This window comes from Meleagris gallopavo, chromosome 3, assembly GCF_000146605.3.
Source record: "Meleagris gallopavo isolate NT-WF06-2002-E0010 breed Aviagen turkey brand Nicholas breeding stock chromosome 3, Turkey_5.1, whole genome shotgun sequence".
Taxonomy (NCBI): Eukaryota; Metazoa; Chordata; class Aves; order Galliformes; family Phasianidae; genus Meleagris; species Meleagris gallopavo.
In genome coordinates this window covers 13,899,828-13,915,849 of record NC_015013.2, presented here as the reverse complement: position 1 = coordinate 13,915,849, position 16,022 = coordinate 13,899,828, and the positions used below count along the sequence as shown (strand labels likewise).

The 16,022-nt window shown below is 37.6% G+C and overlaps 1 protein-coding gene across 1 annotated transcript in view; it reads right to left on the bottom strand.

Annotated features, from left to right (window-relative positions):
- Positions 1–4,525: 4,525 nt before the first annotated feature.
- KDSR (3-ketodihydrosphingosine reductase) overlaps positions 4,526–16,022 on the bottom strand; it is a 24,357-nt gene continuing 12,860 nt past the window's right edge. Inside the window, exons 4-10 of the mRNA XM_010708465.2 lie at positions 15,673–15,738; positions 15,412–15,507; positions 14,091–14,282; positions 12,968–13,051; positions 10,161–10,244; positions 8,251–8,352; positions 4,526–7,906 (exon numbers count right to left, since the gene is read on the bottom strand). Coding sequence (XP_010706767.1) covers positions 7,787–7,906; positions 8,251–8,352; positions 10,161–10,244; positions 12,968–13,051; positions 14,091–14,282; positions 15,412–15,507; positions 15,673–15,738 — 744 coding nt within the window. The 3' untranslated portion in view covers positions 4,526–7,786. The remainder of the gene's footprint in view (positions 7,907–8,250; positions 8,353–10,160; positions 10,245–12,967; positions 13,052–14,090; positions 14,283–15,411; positions 15,508–15,672; positions 15,739–16,022) is intronic.

Genomic DNA, 16,022 nt, shown 5'->3' with positions numbered 1-16,022 from the left:
CAGTGGCCGCCGCTGGCCCCCCGTTCCTTCCCGGGCTGAAGGCTGCGGCCCACCCAAGGACGGGTACAGCAAACTTCACGAGACAGATACTCCCTTTGGAATAGATTGAGTAAGGATGCTTTGTCCTCACTGGCTCAGCACTTCCCTCTGGCAGTGACAGATCCCGGCCTTCTGAAAGGGCTAATAAGAAAATAGCCGTCACAGATTGCTAATACCAAACACAGCTGAGACTGTACCAAAGACTGCCTCAAGAGAAAATCCTAGGAACTGCTTACTTCAAGCACAGGCATTAAGGATGAGTCATGGGAAACAAACTGCGCCTTGAAGAATGACAAAGTGGACTCTGTAAAAAAAATAGCAAAACATGATGATGTACAGTGCAAGTCCTTTTGTTCTTCATGTGGTAAACGGGTTGCATCTGACCTGCCTTAAAAGCACAGACAATGCCACCAGATTGGGTGATGAGTAGCTACTGAAGTTTCACAAGTCTGCATTATCGTGCTGGCTCTTACTTTGTCTGGCTGCTGGATAAAGCGACAGCTAAAACTACAGCCAAACCAAAGGTAGTACACAGAGCAAATCAGCACAAGAGGCTCAGGATTTGACAAGGAATGTGGAACAAATACATAAAGTCAGTCAGGGAATCACTGCTGTGTTTTGTTTTTTTTTTTTTTTTTTGGTATCCCACAGGCAGGAACACCCACACCAGGCCTCAGCCAGGGCTGGCAGCAGGCAGGGCAGAGCAGTGTGGTGAGGTACCTTTCTTAGCTGCACTTGGGCAGGATCCTGCAAAGCTGTGCTGTTCCCTGAGAGCCTCCCAGAAACATATCTAAGGACTGTAAGAAAGAAGGCTCTTGTTGTGAAGGGTGGTGAAGCACAAGAACAGGTTGCCCAGAGAGGTGGTAGATGGTCTCTGGAGACACTCAAGGTCAGGCTGGATTGGTCTCTAAGCAACTGTAGCGTCCCTGTTCATTGCAGAGGAGTTGGACTAGATGGTCTTTAAGGGTCTCTTCCAACACAAACAATTCCATGATTTCTTAATGGCAGGGCCATTGCCTCACCATCTGCAAGAGGACACCTTTCCCCACTATGCTTGTATAACATCAGCAGGACCTGAGCAACAGCTCCAGTTCCTGGTGACCTGCCCCCTCTTATTTCCTTTGCTTGTGGGCAACCAAGTTGCATAGAAGCGAGCAATTGCTGAAAGGACTGCCCAGACAGGCATGACATGAATGGGGTGATACGTTGCTCTATGACAGGACTCAACGTGAATAAGGACACTGCCACATCTCTCACTGTAAATCTGCAGACTTTCTATTCACAGACAGATAATAACTTACGGAAGAAAAAAAAAAAATATCTGAGTAACCCCAAAGTAGAATTTAGTGTGGTAAAGGTAAACACAACGAAGACAACCAAAGAGGTCCTTTGCTTCATGATGTTCTAGCACAGTTTAAATGTTTTTCTCCCAGCAGAGCCCACTTGGAATTCACAAGCAGTCTATGAAAACCACTGGGCTGCTCCTCACACAGCCAGGGGCACCGTAAATGCCACCAGTGGTACCTCTGCCACCCACAGCCTCACCTGTGCTCTGTTCAAGGCATTCAGTGCTTCTCCTCATGCCAGCCTGTTTGCTCTGCATGCCCTTGTGCCTGCAAGAGCTGCTTGTTCTACCACACAAACCTGCCCTAACTCAAAGTAGCTACTGTCCAAAGTATCTATTGACCCATGTGTGCGACCTTGCCTATTTGTTTCTGTCCGTGAGACCACGACACCCACAGAGCTATGATACCTTCACCAAACTGAAAAAAAAGCCTTGAAAAGAATGCTCTTTTAGTGTCTGGCATACATGCATTTGCCTGTTCTCAGTGTCACACCATTTATTGGTACTGATGCCTCATCTGTTTTACTCCAAGTGTTGCCTTAACACCATCAGCCAGGCAGCAGCCAGGATTTAGGTATAAAATACTTTCTGAAAAGGTTTTCTGCAAAACCTTTGTAAAAAGTCTACAAAAAAGAAAAAAGCATTGACAAAACTTAGATGTGTTTTCCTCATTCTTAACCAGGACAGGTTAACTGGAACAAATGAGCACTTCTTCAGAGCACATTCCTGAAACAGGAGATTGTCTTTCATCCTCCCGGTGTTGCAAATGCTACAGGTGTGGAGTGGATCCTTCTTGCCTGAAGTGCTTGCAAAACACAGAATGCTACTGTAAGAAGTTTGAAGCTTGTTTAACCTACAATTAGGGTTTACTTCATGGGGCCTTAATTGTGCTTTCCAGGAAGGGCAGCAGCAAGAGACGTTTAGATAGCATCCAGCAGATCCAAATAGCAAACAGCGTCTGACTTTCAGCTCCTTTTACTGTACTTATCCCTCAGCCACCCTTCCTTCTGTTCAAGATTAAAGGTGAGAAGGAGACAGAATGGCTGCACCCAGCTCGAGCTAACAGGCACCATGAGCACCTGTGGAAAACCTCCTCCTTGACACCTGCCCTTCATACACAGCAGCAGGGTCTTGTCTTAACAGTATCAGAGCATCCCCCCACCTTCCGCAAACTGCCAAAAACATTCTTGCCATTTCTCTTTCCACTATGGAAAGAGAATCAAAGACCACTATGGAAAGAGAATCAAAGAGCAATTTGCCCAGTCAAAACAGTAGAAGCATTCCTCCATTTCAGCACAAAGGTATAGGAAATGAGAAGAACGTGCTGGACAAATGGGAACTTTCATTAACTTTTTAATTACTTTTACAATTTTCTCAAAGTTTAAACAAAAAAAAAAAGAATTTATTTGATTAGATATCTTGGAAAAGAAAAAAGACCAACTCACCTCATTTTCGTTACTTTCTTCAAATCAGCTTTAAAAAGCATATTTCCCTAGCAAGTAAACTGCAAGCTGCCTAAAGCATTTCCAATTCTTTTGAGACTTGTTGTTAAACACTGTTTACAGCTGTTACCTTTACAGATTTAACTCTTTACTTTGACCAAAAAATCGCTTCTCAGTGCTTGGTAGCATGATAGTATTAGGCATTTTATTTTACCCCCTTGCATTTATTTATATTTCTCTAGCAGCACAGAATGCACTCCTAGATAAAAGTAACTCAAAAGGTTTAAAATTAACTTGGGGATTTCCCCCTCAGCTGAAAACAATCTTGTTTTCAACTTTGAAAAATAAAATCTCAGGCTGCCTTGGTGGCACTGCACCATGAAGCAGGTTTGATGCTATAATCCTCATTCAGGGTTCCACCAAAACCAAGACTTCCCAAGCTAGCTTTGCAAAATGCTTTTCTTTTTCCTTTCAACTCTGACGTGTAATATTTGGATTAAAAAAAAACAACAACACTTTATTTCAGTGCAAGCTTCTGTTCAAGAAGCAGATAACATTATTTCACCTCCTCCCAGCCCACAACATGCAGATGACTAAAGTCTTCTTTTTCACCACTTTAATGAATTGAGGTTGGAAAGCAAGGAAATAAGAGAGGATGGGAGGTGTGGCTGCAAAGGAGACACCTCATTTAAAAGGTTCTGGTCTCATGAGAGTCTCCCCCAAGTGACAGAGGAAAGCAAGTGACTGAAGGTTTTGCTGTCAGACACCCACCTACTTGAGTGTGCCTGCTACTATCCCTGTGTAAAAGCAAACCAAAAAACAACCCCTACCCAGCTGAAATCAGAAAGGGTGGTTTCTGTTTGCTGTTTTATTTTATTAGAAAAAAAAGCTATGTATTTTTATGTTTCAAAAATGCCTACAGGAATGAAGAGCAATCTACTTTGCTTGCTAATTCTACTGAAAAGGAAAAACATCAGCAGCTCCCAATGCAACATGGCTGCCTTCTGTTACAAAACTTCTCATTATCTATCTAATGAACACCAGCCCCCTCAGCTTTAAAACATTTTACATAGCATACTTCCCTTTACCCAATATTGATTTTGGAGGATAAATCAGCAAGAATGGCTTTCTAAAAGACTGAATTTCTGTGATCCTGGATTTGACAGTAGCCATCTTCGGAGTATTTCCCCATGACTAGTATTATCTTGGAGTTAGCCTTTCTCTCAAGCTGAAAGATAGTACAATAATTTTATATACAGGTTCACGTTCAACAGTGTCACAGAAAGACAGCCACTCTAACCTTGTTTATTTCTATGGTTTCCCACTAGAAAGAACAAGCACCACTCGGCTCATCAGAATTCACGAGCACTTCCAGGGAGCACAAGTACAAGTTAAATTCTGGAAACAACTCCTACAATAAAAGCAGATTTTATCAATTTAATGCCACTTTCCAATATCAATTTAATGCCACACCCATGATTGGTGACACTGCTGAATGGAGTACCTTACATCTTGCCCCATTTGCTGCACACCTCTGCCTGGGCTGCCAAAACAGGGAGGATGTATTGCCCCCCCTGCTTTTCTACAAAATTAAGAGGATCCTGCTGAATTAATCCCAGATTAAAAAAAAAAACACCAAGCCTTGCAAATGAATGTACCTACTGCTCTTCATCCCTTCAAAGAACTTCAGAGCTATAGGTTTTGTTGATCCTCCATTTATTTTGAGAAATATAAAATCTGAAAACTAGTTTACAGTTCTGGCACAAAATAGATGAAGCAATAAGCACAATGTTTCTTTTTTTTTTTTCTTTTTCTTTTTTACAAATGGTACTGTGTATATTTTTACCATTTAAAAGTGCCTCAAATTTTTCACAGCAAATGAAGTTTACCTATATCTTTTGTCTTAGTAAAATATTAAATCTATTTAAATTGCACATGAACACCTTGGTAAAGTTATAATAAATCTGTTTAAAGCAGACAGACAGTCATTAGAAACTACACAGAATAGAGAAGACTATCAAAGTCCAAAGTGAATCTTAAAGACTGACCAGGAAAACAAGAGACAAGACATTGCCTGATATGGCACAAGTGATTAAATTACTGACAGCTTTACAAAACAGTAGTTGCATCTATTTGAAGTTCCTCGTGGATTTAATACACTGCTAAAATGCTTCGATGCAGAGGTTCTGTAACATTCAAAGTAGCAAAATATATATATGTATTTTTTACTCAAACATTATTCCACAAGATTACAAGGCATCTCCTTCACTTAATATTGGACCTTAAAATGAGTATGATCATAGATTTAGAATGGAGATAAGAAAAAGTTTACATTGAAGGCTGCTGCATTTGACAATGTACTCCATTTTGACAATAAAACAGCTGAAAAGTTTATCAGTTAAAACGAACTGTACGAATGTGCAACAACGGAAGCTGGAACATTCAGAAAGAGTATTCTTTACTTGTTTCTTTTCAAAGTTTGCCTGCTTCACATTCCTAGAATTGCTGAGGGGATGCAACCTACAATTTTACAACCAATACAACTCCTTGCAATATGCAAAAATCAGGTGTGAACTGAAGCACCTTTACATCAGGGCCGTAACTTTCACCCAGTGTTCCTCTTCACAAACACGCTCAACTATGATCAGTCATTGTTTGGAGCATTCTTCAGTCAAGATTTCTGATGGTGATTTAAGATGCCCAACCCGAAATATTCTTAAGAGGCCCAGTTATCAGATTATGTGCACTCTAATCTTCTGGATTCTTTCTTAAATGCAAGCCTTTTAATATCCCAAGTTGAAGATCCTATAAAATTCAAGTATCTAAAGTCTTACTGGTTTCAAGACTTGACCTTCAAAACTTGTGTTGCTCTAAAGTCATTTGCAGAAGCAAATATCTTCCAAACTACTGCATAACCGATTCACCCACTTTGGTATCATTTTGCAGATGATCAAAGGAATGTTTGATTTTTGCACCAACATAACAACTAACGTAGATAACTGGGTCCAAATAGCATTGTAACGTTGCTTTAAGAAACACAGCAATATTGACAATGTATGAGAAATGCTCCACTATGTGTAATTCACATTAAGCAGCACAGAAAACACATATGCAGACTAGATTTCTCTGCACTAAAGCCCAGCTGATTAAAAAAATGCAGGAATATAATCTACTCTCAAAATTAATTGTATAATATAGGCATGCACAACTTCACATATCTAAACAAAATCAAGAGGCAGGACCTAAAACACAGGCTTTAGGAAATACTCTGCAACGCCTTGACGTTTGCAATCCAATGAAATTCTAACCACTTTGAATGAGAGTATCAGTGTGACTCCTCCAAATACATTTGTAAAACAGACATTAAAGCAAGTTTAGCCTACATGAACAAAAATTTTTGAAGTGATCAACTGAAATCAGAGGGAGAACAAACAAGTTACATTTTTAAGACTTTTCCCTGTTAACCACCTATTATTTCTCATATCTCTTCTTATTCTTAACTGAATGCCTCTTCTTAAATAGGTATACAGAACATCTTAAAAACAATCAATTTTGCTTGCTTTGCTCTTAAATATTACTTTCAAGGAAGTGAAAACGCCAAGTTTTAATAGTTTTAGATTCAGAGTACTGACTGAAAATGGCAGATTTACAACACACTGGCGCTAATAAATACAAAATACACAGCTTTTGGGAAAAAAAGCTCACAAGGCACTTGCTATAGTGGTCCATTAAATAAACAGTGTATATAGTGCACCCTTAAAACATCACTGTTATGCATCAAGCTTTTCCAGTGTTAAACTTGCAATTTATTAGAAAAAAAAAAAACCACACCATTGTGTTCTGTGTATTCTGAAGCAGTTATGGAGCAGCCTTGGTTCATATATAATGTAAATCAAGCAAGTGAGGAGAGGGACAGAGGAGAGAATTTTAAATAATTTCTTGTCATGTTAGAAGTTTTTCTGCGTAACAAACAAATTAAGCACAGAATACCATTCTGACTCTCCTCCCTGCCCCCATCCCAAAAGCTACATTCCTGCTACTCTAAGAGCCCAGTATCTGAGTCTATCTATCATCACCTACTGGTGTGGCTCATCACTTGTGGCTTTCAAAAATAACGTGCATGACAGTAGCATGAAGCTACTTCCCTTTCCAGAGCAAAAACTGGCAGATAGGAAGAGTGTATAACTTTGACAAATACTTTTTCAATGATTTAAAATGTTGAAAGACATAATCACACTTGAAAATGGTTTGATTTTTTTTTTTTTTTTTCATTCACAGCATACTTCAAGGGCCAGTTACAACTCCTAGCATTTCTCTGTAGGAATGGGTTCTTCATCTCCCTTTAGAAAGTATGCACATATTAAGTCATACTTTTTAATTACTCCCAGACTGAGAAAGCTTAGATTAACCAAAAAAAAAAATAAAAAATCTGTCATCTTGAGGTTTCCACAACTGTGTGCTGAACAGAATAAGGAAAGCTGTCTTCGACTGAAAGATCTGCAGATTGGCCATCAAAGGAAAAGTTAACATTCCAAATTACAAGCAGTCCCAAAACATTAGCAAGATTATTGACTTGTTCAGGGGACTTGAATCTACTTCAGCCTGGTCTGTCATTTTTTTTCCACATAAGCACCAAAGTGAGAAAACTTAAGCATTTGTCCAGAATTACCACACATGGTCCATTCTCAAGTTCTACCCTACAGATGACTTACAAGTTCCCAAATTCTCTCCAGCTCAAATCACCAAAGGAAAAAAAAAAAGCTAATCCTTAATCACTCTTTTGCATAGCTTGGCATTTTCTGGAGTTAAACTTCTGTTTTCTTTCATTGCTTTTGAGAGGACTCATCTATCACATAACCAAGTACCTTCAGTCTACATCCTTCAACAGAGAAGCTGAGTCCCACTTGAGCAGCAAGCTGTCCAAGACTGTTTGACATTCTTCTTTCAATTCAATTCAAGATTATTCAGTCTTATCTGTATTTTCAGATTTTTCTCTTTGCATCATGCAGCGTCGAACTATGCTGTCAAAGCTTCCTAAGTAAAAGAGGCCAATGATGCGAAAAATGCCCATGCAAACAACCTGGAAACAGAGAAACATCTTTCAATTCACTTATGATCCTGGATTGTAGCTTATTATTTACTCATGAAATAAAAGAAAAAAGTTCCAGACAGGTAATATAATACAAGAAAAAAAAATATGAAAACATTCTTAACCATGTTCCAGTTCAGGACTGAGCAGTGTGTAGTTATCTCTGCTTTCTTGCCATATTGCTGCTTCAGCTCAAGAACATTGCTTCAGTTTCCTAAATCCAAGCTTCCATGGTATTGACAGCTACTTGATGAAAAAATAATCAATGCTTGCATAACATTCTACATATTTTAAACTACAAGGAATTTTAACTATGAGGCCTTTGCAAACCTTACCTGCTGAAGACCTTCAGTGATAGAAGTGACTGGTGACATTCCACTTGTCAATATTGATAGCATGTAACCATCTGATCCAACAAAGCTGTTAAAGTTCCCTTGCTGAATGGAAGGAAAACAGTAATTAAGGAAAATGTAATTTACGCAGTTGTGGCAAAACGTGACATGCCTTAATTTTACAGCTATTTATAATAATCATAGTTAATTTCATGTCACTATGAATGAATACATCAATGTAAAAAATATGACCACAATTAAGAGCCTGTATTTTAAGAAATATTTTGTACTATACAGCAACATTCTGAAAGATACTCCCTAAAAAACAGAGGTGTGATAGATTTCTAAGAACTTCTTTGTAAGCTAGGAAGGCTCTATGTTTCTTCTTGAAGTATGCCCTCTGATAGAGAAAGTGCACAATGTTCTCCCTGTAAACATGTTTCAGACAGAATTACACCCTATTTCTCCCAGACCACCAATCACTGCTGTACTCAAAGAATAAAATGCTGCTAAACCTTTTTTTCAAATCAGGTTACTACTGTGTGAGACTTATTGGAGGAGGTGCCCTTCAAACACTGTGCAACAGGTCCTCCTTCACTTATATTAATGACTTTGATTGGTTCTCCTCAAAATTGCAAAATACACTGCCTACTAAGTGATTCAACTAACAGAAGAGGGGGAAGCTCCCCAGGAGAAAAATATATGGATTTTTTTTTTTTTTTGGACTACTCATCAGAAAAGACTGCAACTCTGCAACTCTGATTCCCAGGCTTCTCCCATTTTATTTATTTTTTTCTCCTAGCAGGTTATGCTGGAAAACAGACTTTCTGAAATACTGCAGAAGTGAAAAGGGGTGGCGGTGTTCCTGAATCACAATTATCTATTTAGAGCAGTGGAGGAGATGATATTTGAGTGAAGTATTACCCAACATGCATCTGAGAGAACTGAGTTCCTACAGTCCAAGAACTACCTTTTAGTTTCAATTTTAGTCTCTCAGCTGAGGGCTTGACTGCATAAAGACCACATCTCAACTAATAGACCACCACTGGAAGGCACAGTGTAAAAAGATCAGATGCTTATGATTAGAAACTAGATTGGATGTCCTTAACTACCAATGCAGAATAAGAATACCACGTGAGGACGTACTAGATTTTGAAACTCACCACCCCAAATCCAGGCGTGATTTTGCACTTATCTGCTGCATTTGTGAAACTATTGTAAATATTTCTCAAAACCATGTTAACAGTATTTAGAATTGTAAAATAATAACAGACAGGATTCAATTGCTGTACTGTAAGGATATTAAATTTCATTTTTATTTCCACCTTAGAATGTCCTTGGTGTTTGCTTCTTATTATTTTATTAAGAAGCAATCTTCAGCACAAATCTTTACAACAATTCCTCAAAAATGCAATACTCCTTTAACTAAGAACATCTCATTGTATTTTAATCACTCATAAATCAGATACTTTAGACATTTATAGCCAAAAAGGCTAGACATCTTCCATTTATTTTAAGATCATCTTGATCTAAGCTCATATTCAAGAAAAAAATTAGACAGTCAAAGAAGCTTTTGAGGTTAGACAAATGGTATTTGATACATAAAAAGTCAATATAGTTCAGTGCTTTGAAATAAAGCCATAACCTGCTTTTGAGACATTGTGTCATACCGAGGCATCCTTTTATTCTAAGGGACAACTTTGGATACATTTCAGTTCAAAAAGATTGCACAAAATCATTTGTGGGCACAGCGGCAAAAGAGAAATAGAGAAAAACTTCCTGCTCAAACTAACCAGAGACCACCACTTCTTTAAATTGATTTTATTTTTAGCTCAATCATTCTCTTAAACAAGCATTACAAGCCATCTTGGTCTCTCCTACGAAGGTCATCCTTTAAGAAATGATTTACTTACTATGGCATCTTTGACTATAACTCTGGCAACTTGTTCCGCTTGGCAAACAGATGAGGTTTCAGAAATGAGCTTTGTCTCTAAGGGCTTTAATAGAAAAACGTCATTAGAAGTTTGACTAAGAACACACAGCAGAGAAAACACAAAGGACAAATTTTGCTTTGGGGGTCTTTCAGTGCAGATGGTGTTGCTGCTAATAAGTGGTACCATTCTGTCACTTAAAACATCCACTGAAAAGAAAAAGTACCTTCACAAGCAGCACAGTTTTACAAAGAGAATTGCCAGCTTTTAGGCAGTATTTTTCCCCTTGGAGTTTATTACCAATAAAATAGGAGATGGTGTTCTTTCCAAGTATTTGATTTTCAGAAGCCAGAAAAATGCTTAAGCTATGTCTCCTCAATGCCTCTATTTTTTCTTTTAATGAAGTAAAAAAAATAGACCTAAAATGCCTTATGAATTTGTTTTGTAGGATTTTACTTAATTTTTTTTTTGTTCGTTTCTCAAACCCCACACAGGGTACCCACCAAAATCCACCACTGTATTTCACTTCATCGTGTTTTAGAGCATTTATGTCATTTTACCTTAGAAAGCAGCCACGGCAATTTTATCAGTCACAATTTCTTTTACAAAAATAAGTCTGATCTGTTGTAAGAGCAAGCAGTAAAAAGGTTTGAGAAGTACTCAGAAGCTTGTTTGTCATTTATTTGCTTCTATAATGCTGGAGCTAAATGCATGGCAAGCTGTTTAAATGATAAATATATGAAGATAAATGGTTCTGTTGATAAAGAACAAACTGCACTAAATTAGGAAAAGAAGAGTGGTTACAAGTAGATTTGTTACAGAGAAGAATTGAATTAGATGTAATGAAGTTGAATGGACGCATTCAAACCTAGTCAAATACTTACTATGCATAAAGCATTCTAAGATTAACATTTGAAACACACACACACACACACACACACACACACACTTCTAGGGAAGAACTTAATTACAGGCTTCTCTCTCAATCTGAAATATCTATGAAATTGTGAATCCTGATGTGCTGACCAGGCTCACTAGTTTATTTTTTAAACTTGTGTATTAAGAAAAAAAATAAGAGTCAGTGTCTTTGTCAGAGAAAAATCACACACAAACACCTTGCACATGCTTTCTTATGGTGGTATGGTGTGTGTCACTAGATCTTCATTTCATAACCTATGCATAATTTAATCCACTGGCCAGCGTCAACAAAATCCATTGAGAGATACAGATGTCAAAAATAAACTACAGTACTTTAAGTTTTGGAAAAATCAGCAGCTATTCGGGGGCGTCTCACTAAAGTTGATGACATGCTGAGAAAAAGGCAAGCAGAGCTCAAGCATCAAATACTTCATCTGATTAGCCAGTGAAAGCACTGTTACAATTTGTCAAGCAGTTATCTCAGAAAAAGAGCTTAGTGATTAAACACAAGGAAGAAGCATCCTTGTAACTGACTTTTTTTTTTTTTGCTTAAACTAACTATGAGCAGTGATTACAGAATAAAACAGCTTAGCCTTAATGAGATGCAAACCACAGAAACAGATGTTCTAAACTCAGCAGTACTAAATAAATGCAACCGTAATGAATGACATTCTGAACTGTTAAATGACAGAATATTGCAGTGATGTAAGGTACACTATCAAGGTAGTCACACAACAAAAAGACTTCATGTGTGCTAAAACGATGCATGAACATGTTTAAAAGACAGTGCCTTTTTGATAAAAAAAAGCCACACACACACACACACACACACACACACACACCCCACTGATTCCCCTTACACAGAAATCTGAGATTAACAGAACATTTTGCTGGAGAATATATTTCCCTGCAGTAGGCTATTATGAAGAAAAGACAAAGAATGTGCAAGCTACACAAGTATCTGCAGATGTGTAATTCTTTATGTGGATGTGAGGGAGTATGTTTAATACAGAAGATCTATTATCAAGAAGGTACAAAGAATTGTGTTACACAGTCCCTGCTGATTCCTATAGAAAAGGTGAAAGACAAAAAATTTAAACTCAATTTCCTATTACACATTATATTAGATGGAGCATCTTAAACATGGCTAATCTACAGATACCAGTATGTGTTCTCTGGTTAGCAGATACATCAGTGTAAACTGGGGGCCTAAATGTAGTACTGCCAGCACCCTTTTTATATATTACATTTTATGTGTAGGAATTTGCCAAGTGATGAGAAGCAAGTAAATTTCTGAAGGTCAAAACCTGCTTTAAGCTAAGCTAAATGAAAAAGACAACCACTGATACACCTCCCTGAAAAAGCAATAGTGCTAAACAGGATGAGAGAGCTTCTTTTTTACATTAATAGTGGTTGTTCTTGCATATAAAATTGTGCCATAGCACGTATTCACACAGAATAGTTGGTTTGCACATCTCAGTGAAGAACTGAAGTTTTCCTTTTGCCTGTCAGGACCATCCTAACAGCATAATATCAAAAGGTGCAAAATAGGTACACTATTCTGGCTCATCAAGCTTTTACATCCAAACAAGTTACAGTGGCTTTAGTTTGCTATTTTGCAACATTCAGATTGCATGCAGAAAAGCTTATTAGTGTTTCAGCTATTAAAAGTTAAGCAGTTCTTCCATTTAAAGCCAGAGTAAACTACACTGGACAGCGAAGTTGATAAAATCCAAAGTGTTTAAGCATTTTAAACATTTTAATATGCACTGTTTCCAGAAGTACTACAGAAGTGAATGATACCTGAGATGCATTGTTTATTATAAAGTAAACCTTTAAAAACATTACAGTGTTGCTGAAGGATGATTTACCTTTGTTTTACTTTCTTCTGCAAAGCCTGGTGTGTCAGTATCTGGAGGATAGGCCACTGTTACATAGATATTATAAGGTTTGACCTGCAGTTCACAAAAAAAAAAAGTGTTATCTTATTACTGACAGCCTTTACATTTCTCTCATAATTTTGTTAATTTCTCTTAAATTCATGCTTGCTTTATTTTTTTAGATTGCTTGTAGTGTTAAATCATCCACACACACACTCAACACCTGCAAGACTCGGAGCTTTGTCAAATAAGGAAGAAAACATGGATTTTAAAGAGATGATTGTGTTGCTTTGTTTGGTAAAAAACCTTTAAAAATTCAACAAAAATATATCACCAGTTCAAAGACAGACTTGGCAGTCCCACTGCTCTGCAGGCCAGAACTCTCTAAACCTGATCGACACGATCCATTACACTGAACAGAACAGGATAACAGCAGTGATCATGCAAGGGTCTAGAACCAAACAGGTATTAAGGAAAATCACTTCCCAATCAATTTTACCTGTTTTACTGCAGTGACATACATCCAACTCTCATCGTATCAAATAATGAAAACAGGGTTGTTTTTTCTTTTTGTCTCAACTTAAATGTAGACTGAGAACATTGCAATATATAAAACTCACATGTACCAATGTCTAGAAGAGTGAACCACTTTGAACAGAGGATTTGGTTATTGCATTCAAGCTTGTAAGTTTTACTGTCTCATATGTTTCACATACCATTCATTTAGCAGTGCCTCGCCATCAGCTTGGGAATCATGGGCCTACACACCAACCCCTCACATAACCATGGGATCTTCAAAACCATTCTGCTTAAAATTCAAGTTCCTTTCATTAAACTCGAAGATATTTAGACATAAGATAAACAGAACATATAAGTTTGTATGTGGCCATCTTCAGTTCTAGAAACAAACTGAGTTTCTTCTCTCTTGTGCAACTGAAAGCTTAGTTTCCACAGCCCTGCACAGAGCAATATGGTTGTACTGCTCCCAAACAAGCACCAACACAACAGGTATCAGCAGAGCCGCACAAGACTACTGAAATAAAAATGTGCTTAGCAGCTAGTGAAATTATATGTTCTTGTTTACAAGCAAGAATACTTCAGTCATTTCACACACCTCCATTTGCAGGGCTTCGGCCAATCCTCGAAGAGCAAACTTGGTTGGAGAATAGGCTGTATAACCAAAAAGGCCTAACTGCCCAGCCTGAGATGATACAAACACAATCCTTCCCATCCGCCGTTCTTTCATGGTAGAGATAACTGCACGACTCGGGTAAACACTACCTAGATAATTGACTGCCATTAATCTCTGTAAAAAAATGATATTAAAATGGTATTTGAGTCATGGATTCAGAGTTCTTCAGATGCTTAGTATTATTTCTCCAAAATCCCTACTAATGGTTGCTTTAACATCAAATTCCACTAGATTTCTATTTCTATCAACTAGCAAAGTAAACAATTGTTTTCTACTGTATTAGTTTCGTAAACCATTCTATAGCTAAGAATCTCTCTGTAAGACAAAAAGAAATGCACCGTATATACAACTGTTAATGGCATTGAGGATAGTGATAATGCGAGCTATTATGGCCTTCCCAAAGAAAAAATGGCAAATTACAAAAAAATCTGACTTGAACAGTGTCTAGAAAGCAATGCATTCATATACAATGTACAAAAACATACTGAAATGAAAGTTTAAAGGGCTTTCTGAAAAAAGAAGGAAAAAATCTATGTATATATGCACAAGCTCTCATCGTTGACAGGTAAGAAGAATTTTTCTATTTCATTCTCTTGAAGACCTAAAACACAACTGGTGGCCTATACAAGCAATAAAAGAGATTATTTACACTTACTGTTACACCTACTATAACAATATGCCTGTTTAGTATCAAGCCTAATTAGCATTTTCACGTGCCTCAGTGATGAGGTGGGAATCAAAGTAACCAAAAAGTAGAGAGGATTTTTTTTTTTAAATATACATTTTGGTTTGGGTTTATTGTTGTTTTTTTCTTTCCATCAAGCTGCATCAAGCTACTAACAATTTGTGCACCTCAGAGTTGAATGCTGACAAGATGGATTCCTCTTAAACAGATTCAAAGTATGGGAAAAAGACCCACACATCTTCATCAGGAAAAAAGAGACCATATGAAATTCAGTGTCTTTCACAGCGTGTTAAATAAAAGCACACATCAGCCTTCCTTGCCATCTTGAGGTCCTTCCCTATCTCAGGTGGAAAATTCACTGTTCTGAATCATCCATGGACCAATAATCAGGTAAAAAAATAAGTTGCAGTCCTTGCAAATCTAGAAATGCATACAAAAACCACCACTAATGAAATACATTGCTACTCATACAGTCTGGAAAGACACAGTAAAATAATCTATTCCTTAGAACAGGGGAATGACAAATTACTTGCAATGAAATAAAGCATGATCACTCACTTCAAAAGAATTCACTTCAATATCTTCAAATTTTCCTGTAACTGATGTTCCTGCACAGTTTACAAGCAGGTCAACTGGCCCCAACTTCTCCTGAGCCTGCAAGAGGACAGAAGTTAAGCTCTCAAGCAGGAAAACGCATTCATATAGTACAGTGTCATTATAAAATATGTTGCCACTTGGAACACATCACACAGAGATGACATTAATATATACACATACACACACACACACACACACACAGGTGAAACAGCTGCCTCTCACCTGTTTTAGAACATTCTCCACCTGTTCATAGTCTTTGGATACATCAACAGAAATACACAGCACAACCTAAAACGAAAATGAAAGAACATTTTATAATCTAAGTCCAAGAATGGTTGGCCCCAAGCCTTACAAAAGAAACTGCACACTGCTTAATTAGGTCATATCAGGGACAAAATTAGAAAAAACAAGGCTAAGAAGAACTGATTAGTGGCACAGTGCTACACATGCCTAAAAAGTGATTTAACGTTTACTCCTAGTCTGGGAACAAGAGATTATGGATTTTAGTTTGAACGATACAAGAAAATGAATATAGAAAGTGGTCCAGGGGAGGATAAGTAAATAAATACCAA